Source organism: Rhinatrema bivittatum, chromosome 3 (assembly GCF_901001135.1).
Source record: "Rhinatrema bivittatum chromosome 3, aRhiBiv1.1, whole genome shotgun sequence".
Taxonomy (NCBI): Eukaryota; Metazoa; Chordata; class Amphibia; order Gymnophiona; family Rhinatrematidae; genus Rhinatrema; species Rhinatrema bivittatum.
Genome location: NC_042617.1, coordinates 240,248,297 through 240,269,456, shown reverse-complemented (window position 1 = coordinate 240,269,456; position 21,160 = coordinate 240,248,297). Strand labels below are relative to the sequence as shown.

Here is a 21,160-nt window from a genome sequence, read left to right as displayed (position 1 = left end):
CCTTATTCAGTAAGGGGTAATAGTGCGTAAAAAATGCGCGGCCAACCCCCCCGAAACTAATAGCGCCCGCAACAATCAAATGCATGTTGATGGCCCTATTAGTTATTCCCGCGCGATTCACTAAGTAAAATGTACAGCCAAGCCGCACATTTTACTTTCAGAAATTAGTGCCTAACCAAAGGTAAGCGTTAATTTCTGCCGGCACCAGGAAAGTGCACAGAAAAGCAGTAAAAACTGCTTTTCTGTACACCCTCCGACTTAATATCATGGCGATATTAAGTCGGAGGTCCCAAAGTAAAAAATAATAAAAAATAAAAAAATAAAAAAATTTAAAATCGGCCTGCGGCTTGTGGGTTGAAAACTGGACGCTCAATTTTGCCAGCGTCCGGTTTCCGAATCCGTGGCTGTCAGCAGGTTTGAGAACCGACGCCGACAAAATTGAGCATCGGCTGTCAAACTCGCTGACAGCTGCCACTCCTGTCAAAAAAGAGGCCCTAGGGACGCGCTAGTGACCCAAGCGCCTCTTTTTACCGCGGGCCCTCATTTAAATACTGAATCGCGTGTACAGGAGAGTGGGCACTCGCCCGCTCTCCTGCGACTTTTACTGAATCAGCCTGTATAGGAGGGCCAGCTAGTACCTCGAGGTGAGGTTTTGGTGATGGTCTAGGGTTTTGGGGCCAGTTTTACATCCACAGTCAGACCTACGAACAGCACAGTACACATCAGTGAAGATTTGACATGATTCGGAGAGAAGAAAGTCACACGAAGATGAAATTTCTACAATGTTCTCTCGCCCTAGCTTGATAGTACCCTGTTAGAGAGTCTTCTTTAACAGGGTACTATCAAGCTAGGGCCTTATAAATAGTCAAGCTAGGGCCTTATAAATACTATCAAGCTAGGGCCTTATAAATAGTCTCTCTCTCTTTCTCTCTCTCTCTCTCTCTCACATATTATGAATGCTTGTCTGGGCACTTTACAGCTTGAAAAGTACAAATATCACAGGGTGCAGTAACTTTAACACATGTTGCAATAAAGTACTTGTTCACAGTGTGGTAACACTAGAACTATCATAGCCACATTCCTTATCATGGGCATTATTCATGTGAAAATTATCATATTTTGATAAATCTAGCTATGAGATTGTAAGCACTCTGGGGATAGGGAAATATCTACAGTACCTGAATGTAATCTTCTTTGAAGTGCCGGAAAGCGGAATATAAAAAAATCTAAAATAAAAAAATAAATTATGGCAGCAGCTAGAGGATGCACACACACACTATGAACGGAGGTGCCTACTATTAGAGGCTATGATAAGAAAAAATTATCCAGGCTGTAGCTCCTTGCCATCAGAGCAATTTGATGGAAATAGGGGGCGCTATTTGAGGTTTTGGACCAGTGTGAATTGCACTTCACACTGGTCCAAAGTATCTGGAATACTTTGACAATGAAGTTAAGAAACTGTGCTGGATAGTAACCCTATTTACAAGGCCATCATCCAGATGGAACAAGAACCAGGTATAACATGCAATATATTTCTTCAAGACTTTAAAAAAATATTTTCTGACCTGCATCAAAAATACACTGTGAGAGAGGCTTAATAACACCTATGGCAAGCTCACTTCCAACAATTACAAGTGGATGTGGAATGGAGCAAGGAAACTTTGTGGCATCAATTCCGCCTGGGTCTAAGAGAAGAAATTAAAGAGGAATTGGCCCAAATTGAACCTCCTTCCTTCCTGGTTTATATTTGTATCTATACAGACACATGCCTGGGTGAACGTCAAAGGACACGAAGTAGTGTATTGGGATGATCATGTCTCCCTTTACTGTATTCTTTCCTGGCGGCTGAAGAACAAGACAGTCAGGAGCTTATGCAGGACTTCATGGCCCCAGCCAGGGAACCAAGTTCTGGGTTTGGAGACTCAAAAATCTCAACCACCACCCTGCTCTCACTGCCTGTGATGTTGGGGCATAGGATACTTTATGGCTTGATATCCCTACCATAAAGTTCCCCAAGAAGTAAAATGCCACTCCGAGGAGAGGGACCTTGAGCTATTGGGAACATGCAAAATCAAGGATATCCCAAAAACCAATAGTACAGGGAACAAGGTTGAGCAGATTTTGCCTGTGCAGGGCAATCCAAAGTAGCAAGAACCAGGCAAAGGGACTAGTTTCAATGGTCGGAATTAGTAGAAAACACCCTGAGAGCCTGTATAATGGAAATGGGAGAAGTGTTGAAACCTCTGGTTTTGAGGCTGAACAAATTATATATGGTAATCCTACCCGCTATAGCCCAAATGGTTGAAACCCTCCAGTACATGCAGAAAGATCTCTGGGCAGTGACCCAAGGCCTCCAAGAGGGGCTCCTTACAGAGTTTGAGAAGAAAAAAGCAGAAGCCAGGATACTGGCAGAAAACCCTCAAGGCCCTGGATTCACTGAATTAGCTTTCATGTTAAAGAAGAAAGGAGCCGATGATGGAGAATATACCCTGTCACTGCCAATAATGAGAAGGCATGAAAAAAAAGGGCCTCAAGTATGGAGTCTTTACCAATACCTTCAACAAATTAGTAGTTCAGCAATGAAGCCATGAGGAACATGGACATGGGCTCGGAGATGGGTCTATTGGATTTGGTTTCGCCTCACATTAATTGCACCATACAGGTAGTGGGTCCTCTGTCACAACCAAATATGGCATGAATTACTGACTTTACTGTTTTTAATTTTTCTTTCCTCTCACCTTTTATTTTGAGTATAGACTCATAAGTTTGCAACAGTTTTGGCCCTGTTTCGAAGTAAAAGCTGTAATATGTATGTAAATGTTTAACTAGATGCTATATATAAAAAGAGAAAATTGATCTTCAACCCCTGGGGTGGTATATAAGGGTCACGGAGGGGGAAATTCCACTTACCTCCTAGCCAGGGGACTCTTTGGCCCAGCAATAGACCCACCCTTCTAACACACTGTTTTAACTATGTGAGAACACACAGTTCTACCTTTAATAAATTTCACTTGATTATATCATATAATAGTAGGGATTATTGATCTTCAACCCCTGGGGTGGCATATAAGGGTCACAGAGGGGGAAATTCCACTTACCCCCTAGCCAGGGGACTCTTTGGCCCAGCAATAGACCCACCCTTCTAACACACTGTTTTAACTATGTGAGAACATGCAGCTCTACCTTTAATACATTTCACTTGATTATATCATATAATAGTAGGGATTATTCCACTAAATCTATATGCAATAATTTTTGCAAATATTTTCAGGTCATAGTTTAACAGTGAAATGGATCTATATGAAGATGGTAGTGAATGATCTTTTCCCGGTTTTGCCAAGACAGTATAATATGCTTTGTTAAAGTCTGGAGGGAAAGCATCATGTTGAAGAGCCCCCAAATAAAACTTATTCAGGGGTCCCACAATCTGCTGGTTTAAAATCTTGTAGTAGTCGTAAGAGAATCCATCTGGTCTGGGAGCCTTACAGTATTTACTTGACTTGATTACTTTAAGAATCTCGTAGGCCTGACTTGGTATATTTAAGTATTCTAATTGCTGTTCTGTTCCTTGAGGTAGGAGAAGCTCCTCAAATAATTTGTCCTTCTCCATCTGCTCCCCTGTTCTATTGTCTGAGTCAACGCTTCATAAAAGTCCCTCATAACCTCACAGATGTCTACACTTTTAGTTACAGTATTTCTCTGCCCATTTTGAAGCCTCTCAATAAATGTCTTTCCTCTCCAGACTTTCACTGCATTACATAAAATTTCCCTGCGTTATTACCAAATCGAAAAAAGTAATGTTCTGTACGCTGTAACATTCTTTGTATTCTTTGATGGAGCTCTGCATTTAGACTACCCAAAATGTTATTATATTTAACTTTGTTCTCCTTAGCCACATGTCTCACTAATTTTTTGCTTGGCTATTTTTAATTTCTCTTCCAGTTGGAAAATGGTCTTAATCATGCATGTCTTCCAATCAGGTAGGAAATAATAACTTACCCAATATTGACTGGGTAAATGTAACATCAGGACTTCCTAGAGACATAAAGTTCCTGGATGTAATAAATGACTGTTTCATGGAGCAATTGGTTCAGGAACCAACAAGAGAGGGAGCTATTTTAGATTTAATTCTTAGTGGAGCGCAGGATTTGGTGAGAGAAGTAACGTGGTGGGGCCACTTGGCAACAGTGATCATAACATGATCAAATTTAAACTAATAACTGGAAGGGGACAAAAAGTATATCTGCAGCTCTAACACTAAACTTTCAAAAGGGAAACTTTGATAAAATGAGGAAAATAGTTAGAAAAAACTGAAAGGTACAGCTGCAAAGGTTAAAAGTGTTCAACAGGCATGGACATTGTTTAAAAATACAACCCTAGAGGTGCAGTCCATATGTATTCCACACATTAAGAAAGGTGGAAGAAAGGCAAAACGATTACCGTCATGGTTAAAAGGTAAGGTGAAAGAGGCTATTTTAGCCAAAAAAAATCCTTCAAAAATTGGAAGAAGGATCCATCTGAAGAAAATAGGATAAAACATAAGCATTGTCAAGTTAAGTGTAAAACACTGATAAGACAGAAAAAGAGAGAATTTGAAATGAAGTTGGCCATAGAGGCAAAAACTCATAATAAAAACTTTTTAAAATATATCCGAAGCAAGAAACCTGTGAGGGAGTTGGTTGGACCATTAGATAACCGAGGGGTTAAAGGGGCTCTTAGGGAAGATAAGGCCATTGCAGAAAGACTAAATGAATTCTTTGCTTCTGTGTTTACTAATGAGGATGATGGGGAGATACCGGTTCTGGAGATGGTTTCCAGGGGTGATGAGTAAGATGAACTGAACGAAATCACTGTGAACCTGGAAGATGTAGTAGGCCAGATTGACAAACTAAAGAGTGAAAAATCACCTGGACTGGATGGTATGCATCTTAGGGTACTGAAGGAACTAAAAAAATGAAATTTCTGATCTATTAGTTAAAATTTGTAACCTATCATTAAAATCATCCATTGTACCTGAAGACTGGAGGGTAGCCAATGTAACTCCAATATTTAAAAAAGGCTCCAGGAGCAATCCGGGTAACTATAGACCAGTGAACCTGACTTCAGTGCCTGGAAAAATAGTGGAAACTATTCTCAAGATCAAAATCGTAGAGCATATAGAAAGACATGGTTCAATGGAACACAGTCAACATGGTTTTACCCAAGGGAAGTCTTGCCTAACAAATCTGCTTCATTTTTATGAAGGGGTTAATAAACATGTGGATAAAGGTGAACCGGTAGATGTAGTGTATTTGGATTTTCAGAAGGCATTTAACAAAGTCCCTCATGAGAGGCTTCTAAGAAAACTAAAAAGTCAAGGGATAGGAGGCGATGTCCTTTTGTGGATTACAAACTGGTTAAAAGACAGGAAACAGAGAGTAGGATTAAATGGTCAATTTTCTCAGTGGAAAAGGGTAAACAGTGGAGTGCCTCAGGGATCTGTACTTGGACTGGTGCTTTTCAATATATGTATAAATGATCTGGAAAGGAATACGAGTGAGATTATCAAATTTGCGGATGATATAAAATTATTCAGAGTAGTTAAATCACGAGCGGATTGTGATACATTACAGGAGGACCTTGCAAGACTGGAAGATTGGGCATCCAAATGGCAGATGAAATTTAATGTGGACAAGTGCAAGGTGTTGCGTATAGGGAAAAATAACCCTTGCTGTAGTTACACGATGCTAGGTTCCATATTAGGAGGTACCACCCAGGAAAAAGATCTAGGCATCATAATGGATAATACTTTAAAATAGTCGGCTCAGTGTGCTGCAGCAGTCAAAAAAGCAAACAGAATGTTAGGAATTATTAGGAAGGGAATGGTTAATAAAACGGAAAATGTCATAATGCCTCTGTATCGCTCCATGGTAAGACCGCACCTTGAATACTGTGTACAATTTTGGTCGCCACATCTCAAAAAAGACATAGTTGCGATGGAGAAGGTACAGAGAAGGGCAATCAAAATAATAAAGGGGATGGAACGGCTCCCCTTTGAGGAAAGGCTGAAGAGGTTAGGGCTTGTTATGGTTAAGCGGTGTTTGGGTGGATTCTTGGGTACTGTGGCAGATGACCACGCCCACGGGGAGGGGCCCCTTGGGGAGCCACAGTACTGGGCTAGACTCAGGATGCACAAACACAGAATTAGATCTTTTATTGTACAGCTTGAGGTATACCACTAGAGGTGGCATTAGTGAGGTAGTCTGGATGTAGCAGTCTTGGGACCCTCGGCAGAGGGGACCCTTCTCATCCCATTGGTATAGGGGAATTCCGGAATAGGTTTCCCAGCAAGGCAATGCTGTGGAGGAGACAGACTGAGAGTTAGATTACTCACTAGATGGTAGCTGTAGGTATGCAATTCCACCAGGCTGAAGTAGATGGTACTGGCACCGAGGCAGGGAGAGCAGGCCCTCGAGGAGCGAGTACCTGATCCCTGTAAGGCACCTGAAATAAAGCAGAGGGCCCCCGAGGAGCGGGTACCTAGGTTAGCATATACCCCGAAGGGCAGAGAGAGAGCTTTCTAGCGGCAGCACGGAAGTGGCAGAGTAGCTTAGACAGGACGAATCCAAGTCCTTGCTAACTCAGTGAGCTAGATGGTGTGACGACACTTGAGGGGGACGCCCCTGAGGTTCGCGCCAATGCTGGAATGAAGACGTGGGTGGCACGCGCGCACACATCCTAGTAGGCCCTTGGGAGGAAAATGGCGGGAGGCAGCACCATAACCGTTCCGGGGACGCTGAAGAGGGCAGCTTGCAGATGCAGCGGTAGCCATTTTCCCAAGGTAAGTGGGAAGAGCCGTGAACAAGGTGAGGCAAACAGGGCGAAGCCGTCTAGGACCGATGGATGCAACAGTTCTGTTCAGCTTGGAGAAGAGATGGCTGAGGGGGGGATATGATAGAGGTCTTTAAGATCATGAGAGGTCTTGAACGAGTAGATGTGAATCGGTTATTTACACTTTCAAATAATATAAGGACTAGGGGGCATTCCATGAAGTTAGCAAGTAGCACATTTAAGACTAATCGGAGAAAATTCTTTTTCACTCAGCACATAATAAAGCTCTGGAATTTGTTGCCAGAGGATGTGGTTAGTGCAGTTAGTTTAGCTGGGTTCAAAAAAGGTTTGGATATGGATAAGTTCTTGGAGGAGAAGTCCACTAACTGCTGTTAATCAAGTTTACTTAGGGACCATCTTGCAATTTTTTGAAGGGGTATATAGAGATAACCACATATCTCCCCACCCTGGTATCCATAGAAACTAGAACAGTCTGTAATTAAAGAAAAAAGATTAGGGAGAGTGTTAACAGGATCATTAACATATAATAAGACATCATCCACATATGCTTGTAGATATCTTGTTGTCTAATAGCCACATGGAGGAGGTCGTTCAGCGGGGGTCCAGAACCCCCGCTGAACGACCTCCTGCAGTCGATCTCCTGCCGGCGCCATTTTCCGTACGGAAACGATTCGCGGCAGGAGATCGTTTTCTGGACCCCCGCTGGACCCCCAGGGACTTTTGGCCAGCTTGGGGGGGCCTCCTGACCCCCACAAGACTTGCCAAAAGTCCAGCGGGGGTCCGGAAGGACCTCCTGCAGTCAAATCGTGTTGGTCTATGGCCGCCGCCATTTTTCGCCCCCATTTTGAAAAATGGCGCCGGCTGAAGACCACACGATTCGCGGCAGGAGGCCGTTCTGGACCGCTGCCGTTCCGGACCGCCGCTGGACCCCCAGGTAATTTAAGGCATTTGGGGGGGGGGGTTCGGGAGGGTGGGGGATTTAATTTAAAGGGTCGGGGTGGGTTTTAGGGGGTTTTAGTGTGCCGGCTCACGATTTTCACGATACTTTAAACACCCAAACGGCAACAATACGATTCCCTCCCCCTCCCAGCCGAAATCGATCGTTAAGACGATCGAGGACACGATTCACATCTCTACTTCCTACACACCCCAACCTGAACAGCAGTGGTGAAGGCTGAAAGGTTTTTGGAATAAAAATGTTGAAATTCAGATAGGTGGGGCGCTGTCACAGTCTACCCTTGGCACTGTATGAGCACAAATTTGTTAAATTAGAATGAGTGTCTTGTGGCTTATCCTTCTTCTCCCCCCTCCCCCCCCCTGGCATAAATGGCTTTTGCAGTTCACTGGGCCTAAAGAAATGGGATCCAAAACTGAAAAAAGTACTGTAAGTGTAGCCTATACTGGTTTAGTCTTTAGAGGAAAACATGGAAGAAGTGGAGCAATTTCCACAATCATAGTTTACTCCCAGCCATTTAACATAGTGTAGGTGAAGTCTAGTGGTTAGCACAGTGGGCTACAAATCAAAGAATCAAGCATTCAAATCCCCCTGCCATTCCTTGTGACCTCAGATAAGTCACTTTATCCTCTGTTGCCTCAGGTACAAGCTTAGGGGCCGATGCAATACAGTGCATTCAGCCAAGCGCACTGTTTAACCCGCTGTCAGACGCGGATCAAATAAGCGCTAATCCACCCCCTAATGCAATAGGGGGCTCAGCGCCTATTTAACGCGCGTCCGACAAAGAGTGAATGAGTTAGCGCTCATCACATGCAAATGTATGTGAATGAGGCTATTACTCATTCACTCCAAATGCAAAAAGATAAATGTGCGTCTCAGTCGCACATTTACTGCTCAGACATTAACGCCTGCCTGGAGCAGGCGTTAATAGCTGAGCACACTGAAAAGATAAACTCGGCGGCCATTTTCATTACTGGCAGACAGGCAGGTTATGAAAACCGAGGCCGAGTTTACTGGCGTCGGTCTTCATAACTCGGCGGTCTGCCGAGTTATTTTATTTTATTTTTTTTACTTTAAAAAAGAAGTACAGAAAAGCAGTTTTTTCTGCTTTTCTGTACTTCTTTTCGATGCACTTCAGTGCGCATGCGTACTAACATTTTAAAGTTAGTGCGTACTAACTATGGTTAGCGCTCACTAATGGAAATTATCGCGCACTAACACGAATATGAATTTTCACGAAATTTCGGAAAACTGCAGTTTGTTTTTCGGCGTCCCCGAATCATGACAAATTAGACAATTTTGTTGAAATTGTCTAATTTGTGAAAAACAAATGCATGTCTATTTTTTTATGATAGCCTTATTTGTTTTATTTCTTTTGCTTGTTCACTACTTTGGTTCTTAATTGGAGGAAAAGTGACCGATCTAATTAAAAAAACTAACAAACTAACAAGTTACACTCATGATAGAGAAGGCATAACTTTGAGCGGTTGAGGTTTTGCATATACAAGCTACTTGCACAAGAATTTTCAAAGCTAACTTATGTACATGTTTGCATTGAAATTTCAGGGTAAAGTCTGCAAGTAAAAGCACACTTTTACAGTTAAAAAATGATGCTGTCTATGTAAAATGCTAGCTGTCACATGTATTATATACATATATAAATTCATTTTAAGTGATAGTAAATAGTAACCTAGTAATGACGGCAGAAAAAGACCAAAATGGTCCATCTAGTCTGCCCAGCAAGCTTCCCAAGGTAGTAACTGCCGCTCCGAGCAAGTTACCTCTATGTTTCTCTTAAGGGTAGTAACTGCCGCTCCGTGCTGGTTAGGCTTTTTTATTTATTCCCATCCTCTAGCCTTTTAGGGATCCACAGTGTTTATCCCATGCCCCTTGAAATCCTTTACAGTTTTAGTCTTTACCACTTACTCCACTCACAGAAGTGACATTAAAGCTGTAGTTTCATTTAGATGCAAAAATAAAACCAAAGCAAAATTTTTGTGACTAATGTAACTAAATAATAATAAAAAGATTTCAGAACAGTTCATAACAGATACAAGTTAGAAAGCTTGCATCCTGATTTGACTGATCATGGCTATTTCTTACAGAAATTGGGAAATGTATGAAATAGGCTTTTTAATAGAAATTGATTTTTTGCTTCACTGTATTACTGTAGGTCAATGCTTTGCATTACTCACACACTTATTTGTAGTTGATCTATTATCCAAAATATTGTTGAATTAATGTGTCCTGCAGCTGTAAGTCACAACCAGCAACTGACTGACTCCGATGAAAGTCCCTGTTTCAAAATAAGGCTTTCTGGTTACCACTATATGTGGTTCTCCTATTTCTGAACATATATGCTTATATTAGTTACAAATCACCTCTCTTTATACATTCCCTTTGTTGTTCAGTGCAAATGAATTAGAAAGATCAAGAATGTACTGCATGCCCCTGAATAGCCAAATAACCACAAGTCAAAGGTTTGGTCTGGTTGAGTTGCTTGAACTCCAAATTTTAGGCATTCTGGAATCCATACTTTTATTTTATTAGCACCAAGTATTCAAGAGAAATCCTAGAATACTTATAGGTAGGAATTGAAAGAGAAAGGGTTATTTATATATTTATTTATATTCTACTTTATCCAGTGGTTTGAAGTTGGTTGAAAAGTCTATGCCCAGTTATATTGCTAGGTAGCATCATTAAGCTCCTGGTCAAAAAGAACACATGATTCAGTCCAAGACTGTCTGTTTAAGTATCAACATTTTCAGTTTGAAAAACTCTCAGTGTGCTTTGAAACAAGGCTGGCTTACCTGTTCCTAATGACCTGGAGTCATATGTACATAGCAGTCTTTCCAAATTGACAGATCTAGCCTACTGACATTTCATATATTTCTCTTTCACACAAATCAGCAAGTATCCAATGACAATGGCCTATGTAGTCACTGGCAAGAAAAAAAGTTTTTGTTTTTTTACCTGGCACTGAAGTTCCCAGAGCAACAAATACCACTGCAGTCACAGAATCCTTTAGACCGATAGTACAGCCAAAATGGGAAGCCAAGTCTCCTATTAAACCTGTCAGGAGACCAATCATTGAAATGGATACAATGAAGCAGGCCCAACCATTCCAGTACTCTGTTGGTGGAACGAAGGCAAAAAGAACTTTCCAGAACACGGTCAGAAAGTGCATCACGTAATCAAAGCAAGATGGCAGCTTCTCTTCCCCACATTCATCATCGTCATCATCTTCTCCTGGAAAACAACACTTTGGCATTAGTAACATTACATTGGCCTGGCTTATACAGCATTGTATTTCTATTATTCAGGCAGTGGATGTTGCTGCCATGGGCAGGTGACTAGAATATCCTTTAATGAAATGTGTTTGCTGGACTTCATTCTGAAGGGATAACACTTACCTTTTGGCTTTGATTTTATTCTAGTCCTGCATAAAGGGTTAGCATAATGTAAAATAACATGGTAAAAGGTACAGTAAAAAGACATCTATTGATAAGAACATAAGAACATAAGAACATAAGAAAATGCCATACTGGGTCAGACCAAGGGTCCATCAAGCCCAGCATCCTGTTTCCAACAGTGGCCAATCCAGGCCATAAGAACCTGGCAAGTACCCAAAAACTAAGTCTATTCCATGTAACCATTGCTAATGGCAGTGGCTATTCTCTAAGTGAACTTAATAGCTTGAAGCATAAACGTGTCATCCCTGAGCCACTGCTACCTTTTTTTAGTGGTACACCAGGTAGCATGTGTCAGTTCTCTGGAAGAGCAGGATGCATTATCTCTGTGAGAAAGAAGAAGCTGTATGTTCTTCTGGTACAGGAAAACATAAGGATTCTCCCATGGAGAAGTTCCCTCTTCTGTTCTCAAACTATTATAGAGCTCTAATATGTCTTAGTGATGGTATCTATCTGATTCATTATCAACTTAAAATGGAATCTGGCAGAATTTTCATAGAGATGGATCTGAAGTAACTGCTGACTGTAGGAAGGAATCCAATGGATTGATTGATCAGATCTCATATATGCTGAGAAAATATTGTATTATTTCAATTGTACTCTCATATAAATTGCTGATTAGGTAAACATTGCCTGTGCTACTTTTAATTACACACTAAAAAGGCTATCATCAAAACAACAGTAAACACAAATCTGCAATAAAAAGGATACTGATTTTGTGACTACCTATGCAGAGCAAACTTTGTGGTTAAGAAATTTCCCTGTCAAGAGAAATGTACCATATTTCCAATGAAGTCATAGTGAGGACTGGCTGTCAACAATGGGTAGACAATAGAATGGCAACAGGGAAAAAAACAGGGACAGTAACTTTCATACTGGCGCGTGGGTGCACATTGGTGCATGTGCGCTGGCACGCATGCAGGGACACCGCTATTTTATCACTTGCATACATATATGCGCATGTTATATAAAAGCCTTAATGCACGCACAGGTGTGCCTCATTTTAAATAGGCATCCCTCTAGGCATGCAAATCCTGCTTCTACCACATAAGTCAGGGAATTTTAAAAGGAGTGTGCATCCACGCCATTGCCAGTTTCACCAGTTCGTCTACCAGTCTGCCCAGTTAACAGTTAGGTCCTCCAAACCCCCATGATTGAATAGCTTACACTGCCTCCAGTTACCCCAGATCCTTAAAACCCCTCGAGTATGGCTAGTTTTTTATTTTTATAAATGTACACCTCATCCCTAACAGAAGTAAACTTATGTGGCAGGGGATCTGGGGATGCTCCCCGGCAGGTAAGTATTTACGCGCACATATCTTGGCCGCACCCTGAAACGCTCAAGTTCTGCCCAGACCATGCCCACACCCCCACCTTTGTTTTTTCAAACTTTTCAGATGTACAAGCAGCAGGAGGTATGTGCACATCTGGGCGGCTTTTAAAATTTTGTTGACGCACACAAGCCCAAGTTGTGTGTGCATCCCCCTAATTGATGTGCATGCCAGGTTTTTAAAATTCACTTTAAAGTGTTCCTGTTTTTTTTGCATTTTCAAAAGAAAAAAAATTGAAAGCAAATCAAAATCCGACTTCCTACTTCCGACTTCCGAACAGTGCTACAGGCCATGATCTTGTCCAAGCTTGACTACTGTAACGCTATACTCCTAGGCCTACCAAAAAATACCCTTCAACCCCTACAGCTCTTACAAAACGCTGCCGCCCGCATTCTCACCAACACTCACCGTAATGACCACATCACCCCAGTCCTTCAATCCCTACACTGGCTCCCAGTAACCTCCAGGATAATATATAAATCCCTCACGCTCATACATAAAGCCATATACAACCAAAACATGCACTGGTTCCCTGAACAATTCCATCTCTCCAACCCAACCAGGCCAACAAGAAAGCAACACCAAGCAAAACTACTGACTCCCTCCCCCAAACTCATGAAACACGTCACGATTAGGGAACGTTCATTCACCATAGCTGGAACGTCACACTGGAATAAAATGCCCCCCCACCTTCGCCAGGAACCATGCCATAAAAAATTCAAACAGAATCTTAAAACCTGGCTCTTCAAACTAGCATACCCTGACTGACTGACTGCCCCCAAAGGTATATATATCCGATCTCATACACCCTGCCCGACTGACAACTACCCTCCTTTCTCATTCCATCCCCCGCCTACCCTCCCTCCTCCCCCTCTGATATCCTTCTCCAAGCTATTACCGCCTACATTCCTTTCTTATGTGAATAGTAAATAGTTAGTTCTCCTCTTCTTTTACTCCCCTATCATATTAAGAATTAGTAATTAGACCTTTAGAGTATTTCCTTTTACTATAACCTACCCTTTGTTCATCCTCTGTTATACTTTAAATTATTGTAAAGCCTGTTGCTATGTTATGTTATACTGTGAACCGAGGTGATGTTTCTAACGTGCCCCGGTATATAAAAATTCTTTAAATAAAAATAAATAAATAAATAAATAAAATATCCTCAAGTACAGATATTTCAAACTTGAATTTCAAGAACAATGAATTTTTGAATTTTAGCTCACCGTTCCAAATAATTGTCAAGGCAACTTACAACTTTATTAGTAATTCAAATACAATAAGTCCCTTCTCAAAGAGCTTAAAATCTAAAAGGTGAATTTTCAAATGTTATGTGTGTATACGCTATTTTATAAACCTTAAATATATACATATAAATAAGGGTTTGTGAATAAATGTGCGCATGTAAAAAAGGAGTAGGCCATGGTCTTTCAGTACAGGACCAACATGTACCCATGTAAGTTGCTATTTCCTAAGAGATGCATGCATGTATATTTGGCAGCTCACTCATGTATTTTTACACCTGCTCTTTTTCGGGCATAAGTGATAGTAAACATCTTTAATATGAAATACTGACTGGGTGGGAGGTCTGGATGAACTGGGGGGAGTTCAAGCTGAAGAGCCAATAGGATCTTGAATGACCTGGAGAAGGCTTGGGCAAACTGGTGAACTAATTGATAAAACTTGTAATTTCATTGACACGCTCATGTTGGAAAATCTGCCGACTTGCACATGAAAAAGGTGACTTTTTTTGGGGGGGGGTAAATGCATGTAAATTACGCTTGAAAAATCTCTCTGCACATACTTTTAAAGTAAGAAGTAAAAATACACACATAGACCAGTTGTGTACCACTTAGCAGGATAATTCCGACTTATCAAATTAAGTAGCGGCTAAGCTGAAAAATGCTACTTATCCGGCTAGGTAAGATAGCCAGATAAAAGTGCTTTTCAGACTTATCCAGCTATGTAGTTGCAATGTCTTTACTTAGACAGATAAATCAGAACTCATCTTGCTAACATCAATATCTATTTGTTGCTGGGTGCATTTGCACATATTTTATAAACCATGCTTCTCTTATACGCGCATATTTTAAAATACCGGTATAGATGTGCGCACATTCATATACACGTCCATGAGGGCGTACACGCAAGTAAGTTGTCGCCCCTTTGGGTACCTGAAGCAATGGGAGATATAGAGACGTTTTATGGTGAGATATAGAGATTTCCAATGTCCCCAGGAGCATTGGGGGGGGGGGGGGGGTGTGAGGGGGAAATAAAAGTTTAATGTTTGATGAATGTATGTTAAGAACTGAAGACAAAAAAGGTTTAAATTGAAGAAGAAATGAGGAAAAGGTAGCTCTCCTTGTTAATAGAAAAGAAAAAATGTACTGCTTGTAAAGGATGGTGAGAATGGAGTCTCTGCTCCAGTAACAAATGCTCCAGTAAGACATTTCAGCTCCAACAATGATTTTGAGCCAGAGAAAAAACTATAATGGACAGTCTGCCAAAGGGCAGAATTCACAATACATCTGCTATGTCTTCCTCCCATCCACTTCAAGTCCTGCATTTACAGGGCCAGAACACCAGCCTGGCTTAGTGCCTCCTTTAAAAAAGCTGACTGAAAGCTGCTTTGTACTGCTGCTGCACACAGAGCAGGAAAGCAGGTGCAACACCTGAGAGAGACGCACACATACAGGCATAGACAGAGAGAAAAGAGCAAGTAGCAGAGAGAAAAGAAAGGTGGAGAGATGAGTGTAGAAAAATAAAGCAAAGGGAAATGGCAGGTAAGGTGCAATGAGAAATGGAGACTGGGGGGTGTTGCAGAAGTTGACCTTTGGGCTGAGGGGGAATTGGTGCAACCTGCAGGGAGGAGCCCTGCAGGTCCCCACCGACAGCAGGCAGAGCTGGCTGAAGCAAAAGCCTAACTGGAGCTTTACCATATCAGCCCTCATTCCCCTTACATTGAGCCCTCAGGTGCTGGGACCAGCTGGACTTAGGCACGGGCCTCTGTGGAGGTGAAGATCCGTCACATTGAAGATGTTGTAGGCCCTGTCGGCAGTGTCTTGGCCATGAGTTCTGGAGGCCCAAGACCTAGTTGAGGAACAGCACTCCTGCCATGGGTGGTGAAGCGGCATGCAAGGGGGCCTTCATTGCACCGGGATGCAACACATTTGTTTGGGCCAGGATGGAGGTAAGATTGGCGGTCCATGGGAATAGCTCGTGGACCACTGAACATAACGGGGGGGGGGGGGGGGGGGGGATTGAGAGGGAGATGGAGGCTAGGAGGCAATGAAAGAGGGAGATGGAAGCTGGAAGTACCATGTGGGGAAGATGGAGGCTAGAGAGCAGTGAGAGAGAGATAAAGACTGTGAATACAAAATGGAAGATGGAAACTTGGAGATGGAGACCTGGGAGTTTGAACAGAAAGCGAAATGGAGGATGGGGATCTGCTGAGACCAGAGGATGGAAAGTTGAGACTCAGAGGCAGGAAGGTAAATGACCTAGTTACAGTTGATAGCCAGAAATGGGGAGTGATGGAGGATTTGCTTGCTAAAAAAATAGGGTTAGAGTTGGGAAAGAAAGGAGTGTGAGACAAAGTGAGGGGGCAGAGAAAGGCAGGAGAGGGAGAGATGGAAGGGAAATGTTAGAAACTGAGAAAAGAAATGGAAGGGTTTGAGATGAAGATCAAAGACAAGCATGACTGGAAGAAGTAAAGTGATATATGTTGGTGAAGAAGAGTAAAATAAGAATTGAGGTGAGAAAATGTTGGCAAGAGAGGTGGAAGGGGATGAAGAGACTGAAGAAGGAGACACATAAGGAATGGTAACATGAAAGAAAACCAGGGATATATATTTAGTAGGAATGTAGATTTGTTTAAAATGAATGTAAAAAAATTAAACAAATGAGGCCATTTTGGGTTCATTCCAAATGCAACAAATCAAAAAAGGCCTCCTACAAAAATACCCAAAATTTTCAGGCAGTTTTGCATTCATTCTTTAAAATTGTAATAAAAGGACTCTCCTGGCCCTCAAATATCCTCCTGTCCTGGGTTTGGGTCTGCCTGGCTGGGCCTCCTTAGGCCCCTCCAATCCCCACTCAGGAGGGATGACATTCTTTACAAGTGCTTTTGTAGGTGGAGAAGTTGATGGATTCTGCAATTTGAGGACGAACAGTGGAGTGAAGGAGAGTCAAATTGTTGACATGGGAAAATGGAATGCTTTTATGAGCATTAGTTCTAAAAGATATTTTAAAATGATGAGGCTGGAAGGTTATAGTTTAGTTTTGTGTCCTGCTTCCTTTGTTAAACTAGCTAAGGATGCACTTCATGAAAGATTATTAGCAATAGTTAAGGCTTCACTATCAGAAGTAGGGATGTGAATCGTTTTTTGACGATTTAAAATATCGTCCGATATATTTTAAATCGTCAAAAATCATTAGGGCCATGATACAATACCAATTCCCCCGATTTATCGTCAAAAAATCGTAAATCGGGGGAAGGGGGAGGGCAGGAAAACCGGCACACTAAAACACCCTAAAACCCACCCCCGACCCTTTAAATTAAATCCCCCACCCTCCCGAACCCCCCCCAATGCCTTAAATTACCTGGGGGTCCGTAGCGGCGGTCCGTAGCTTAAATTACCTCCGTAGCCTTAAATTACCTCCGTAGCGGCGGTCCGTAGCTAAATCGGGGGAAGGGGGAGAGCAGGAAAACCGGCACACTAAATCGTGTAGTCTTCAGCCGGCGCCATTTTGCAAAATGGCCGCCGCAAAATGGCGGCGGCCATAGACCAAAACAATTCGACGCAGGAGGTCGTTCCGGACCCCCGCTGGACTTTTGGCAAGTCTTGTGGGGGTCAGGAGTCCCCCCCAAGCTGGCCAAAAGTTCCTGGGGGTCCAGCGGGGGTCCGGGAGCGATCTCCTGTCGCGAATCGTTTTCCGTACGGAAAATGGCGCCGGGCATACGCGTATGGCCGGCGCCATTGTCCATACGGAAAATGGCGCTGGCAGGAGATCGACTGCAGGAGGTCGTTCAGCGAGGGTTCCGGGCAGTGGGCCGAACGTGGTGTGCTGCTTGCACTAGAAAGGGGGCGTTCTTGTAAGTTATCTGTGTTATGGCTCTTGTACAAGGTTGTGGATGTATATAGTTTCTTATAATAAAGCTGCGGCCAATTTATTCCACATTTTGTCTCTGTGGTACTATCTATGTGCTAGTGTGTTATTTCACTCCCCCACCCCTCCCCTTCCTTAGTGACAGATGGTCACGGCTGCCTGGGTTATGTCCTGTAGTAATGCCTTGACATTTTCCTTTTCATACAAAAAAAGTAATGATTTAAAAAGTATCTATGCTTTTTACAGTACTATATATTAAAACATTCTGGATTATTTTAGTGAAAATAGGATATTGGGCCCTGATGCTGGAATTAATCTCCCATTTATAACATTACACTTATAGGACAATCGGTTTCAACTTAAAATATTTCAACTTAAGATATAGTTTTCAAGAGCCAAGTCTGTCTTAAGTCTGAGGACTTCCTGTGTTACAGTTATTTAATGTATAAAATAATGAGTATACTTTTATAAAATAGGTGCATAAATTATGCACAACTCTTCATTAAAAAAATGTGCGTGTGCCAAAAACTACACATGTACTTTTGGCAGGGGTGGCTCAAGGCAATCTGCCGCCTGAGGTGAGGCATGAGATGGCACCCCCCCTCACCCTGCTCCCTCTCGCTCCACCCCCTGCCCCTCCTCCCTTCAGCCACTGCTGGTGTGATGGCCTGGCCTCTGGTACCATCGGCATCCCTCCTCCGTGCCACTGGCCCGGCTTCCGGCGGGCATACCACCTCCCTTCAAGCCACACCGGCCTGGCGTCTGGTGGCGGCAGCCCGTGGCAGCAACCTTCCTCTTTTCTGCCGCCATCGGCCTGGGTCAACAGCCATGGCAAGGGCAGGCTGGGTGAGGTGGATGCCACAGGAGCATTCTGAGAGGGGCATTTTTTGCTACCTCAAAATTCTGCTGCCTGAAGCAGCCGCCTCACCCTGCCTCATTATAGAACCACCCCTGACTTTTGGGGTGGTGATAGCAGTATTTTTATAAACTGTGCAGCTCCTGCCACAAAGATACTGGTATAAATCTGCACTCCCACTTTCACATCTGTTTGATGCTTTGATGCTTCACACGTACTTTTGAGAGCAGGGTTATCCTTTGCATTCATTGCTAATATTGCCCTTAGTTTAACTAAGGTTAGGTAATTAAGGGGAGGCACCATTTGGTACAGCCCCTCCATTTGAGGGAGCTGGGATGGATGGCTGTCCCCTGTGAGTTAATAAAAGCAGCTCTCTCCCTTAGAGAATGAGGCAGTGCAGTTTTGGTTTTGGAGTTAGGAGGAGTCAGGAGTTTCTGCCTCAGTTGTTTTTGGGACTACCTCTGGACCCTGGCACCACTAGCCTGTAGTTTAGGCAGAGGGTCAGGAAGTTGCCTGACCAGTCCACTTTCTGGCTGGTTAGGTTGGTCTTCCAGGTTGTTTGGAAGGATTTTTCCAATTTTGTTGTAAGAAGCCTTGCGAGACCCCTGTTGCTTTGGCCTGGAGGAAGATTATGGGGAAGTCTCCTTCTGGGGGCCTAGGGTAAGTAAGACCTTCCCTTCTGCTCCCTCATTGAAGACAGAGGAATGGTGGTGACCTGCTGCAAGTGTTCCTGGTGTTAAGATCAATTTTGAGAAGTATTTTGGCTATTTATTTACCTATTTATTCATTCTTATAGATCGCTCACGCAGGAAAATTCCTGGTCGGGGCAGTTTACATCAAAATACAATAATTGAAATACCATTAATAAAATAGAAGATGTAGGTTACAATATCTAGGAAGAAGGTTTTTGCTGTCCCTTTTCTACCCTGATAAGCAGAATATCTGAGAGCTGAGTGTCCTGAAGGGGATCTTTTTCCATCAAGGATTCGAGAGAAAGACAGAGAAAGAAACATGGGGCATTAGGAGAACTGTGAGTAAGACCATTTTGAGATGTTTGAAGACCCCCCCCCCCCACTTCTCCCAGTGAAAGTAACAGTGTCATTCCTGCCACCTAGGGCTTTGAAGGAGAAATTCCTTCCCCCCACCAATAAAAGGATGCAGGCCCTCGAGCAAAGAGACTGGAAGAGAGAGATCAGAGTTAGCTTTGGCCCCAAAGGATACAAATTATTTTATGGCCCCCATCGGTGTTGAGTCTTTACCTGGAAATGGGGTTACAGCTCTTTTCTAAATAGTTCTCTTTCTTTCATTCTTTTTTATAAAACTTTTTTCCATCACTTAATAGGCAACTTCAAAGAAGCTTTCTCAAAATGCTCTCAAGAAAGCACAGAAGAAAGAAAACTTTTACTTTAACTTCAATTTTTTTTTTCAATTGAATAATCACAGGGTTTTAAAGAACATGAGAGGATTGTTATTCTTTAAAAGGATTTTCAACTGGCTAAGGTGAATAAACTTGATCAAGTGTATGCACACTTGTGCAACCCTACAAAATGTGAAGAACAGGTGAGATTTTATTTTTCCATAGTTATTAGTAATGTTACTAGAAATAAGTGCTTTCATTTTTAATGGCATTACCTATTTCATTGTTTCTAAACTATTTCATTGTTTCTAAACTGAAATGATAAAAACAAATTCAGAAAATTTTGTTTTGGAAATGTGTTTTTTTAGTTAGTGCATGCTATGTTTGATTTAGTGTGCACTATTTGAGTTAGTACACACTATTACAACTCACATAGTGCCCACCACTTCCAATAATGTACACCAAATCAAAAATAGTGCACACTAACTCAAAATACTGTGTACTAAATGAAAATAAAAAAACCCTCCAAAACTAACAAAACCCAAAAAATCAAAAAAAGGGGGAAAAACAAAACAAAATGAACCAAAATGAAAGTTTAGCGATGCACACCATATTGAATACAAAGTCTCTCTCAAGTGAAAGCTGAATTCACCAATTTAAACCAAAAAGTTTGACGTCACACGTTAGATGTACAATTTCATAATCTCTGTATAATAAAGTTTCACAATCTCTTTGCCATGTGATTGAATATAGCACTTTTAAATATAATTGTTGGTCACATTAGTATTTTCTTTTTTATAAATATTTTAAACTTTGTAGATAAAAACATCCCAGCAAATATTTATCTTAGCATGATTAGTTCAAGGAAACAAGTAGGGATCCCAACACTGGTTATTCTGCATATGGGGGGGTTTCAAACATACATGTTTGTATACATGTAGACACTTTGAATATACACTTCTTTATTTTTAAACTGTTTATTGAAAATGCAATAAAGATGTACAAAACATTAATTTGGCATGCATTGGGTTTTTTATGCATGCAAAGCAGTAATGCACAAATGCATTCATTTTTAATCCCACCCCCCATCAACAGCAACCTCTATCCAAACTTCCTCCTCCTAGCCCACTACTTAACACCCATCCACCCCCATGATTGCAAACAACAAAATTCCCTTCCCCCTTCAAGCCCCTGACTCCTTTGTTCCCTCAAGACTAACAGAGAATCTTTCTCACATTCCCAGAGTCTTGA

General features: G+C 42.1%; 1 protein-coding gene across 6 annotated transcripts in view; it reads right to left on the bottom strand.

Moving 5' to 3' along the window:
* Positions 1-21,160, bottom strand: part of SLC8A1 (solute carrier family 8 member A1) — a 1,139,344-nt gene that overhangs the window by 41,609 nt on the left and 1,076,575 nt on the right. For all 6 annotated transcript variants that reach the window (XM_029594343.1, XM_029594342.1, XM_029594340.1 and 3 more), the window contains one exon: positions 10,760-11,035. In XM_029594343.1, coding sequence (XP_029450203.1) covers positions 10,760-11,035 — 276 coding nt within the window. The remainder of the gene's footprint in view (positions 1-10,759; positions 11,036-21,160) is intronic.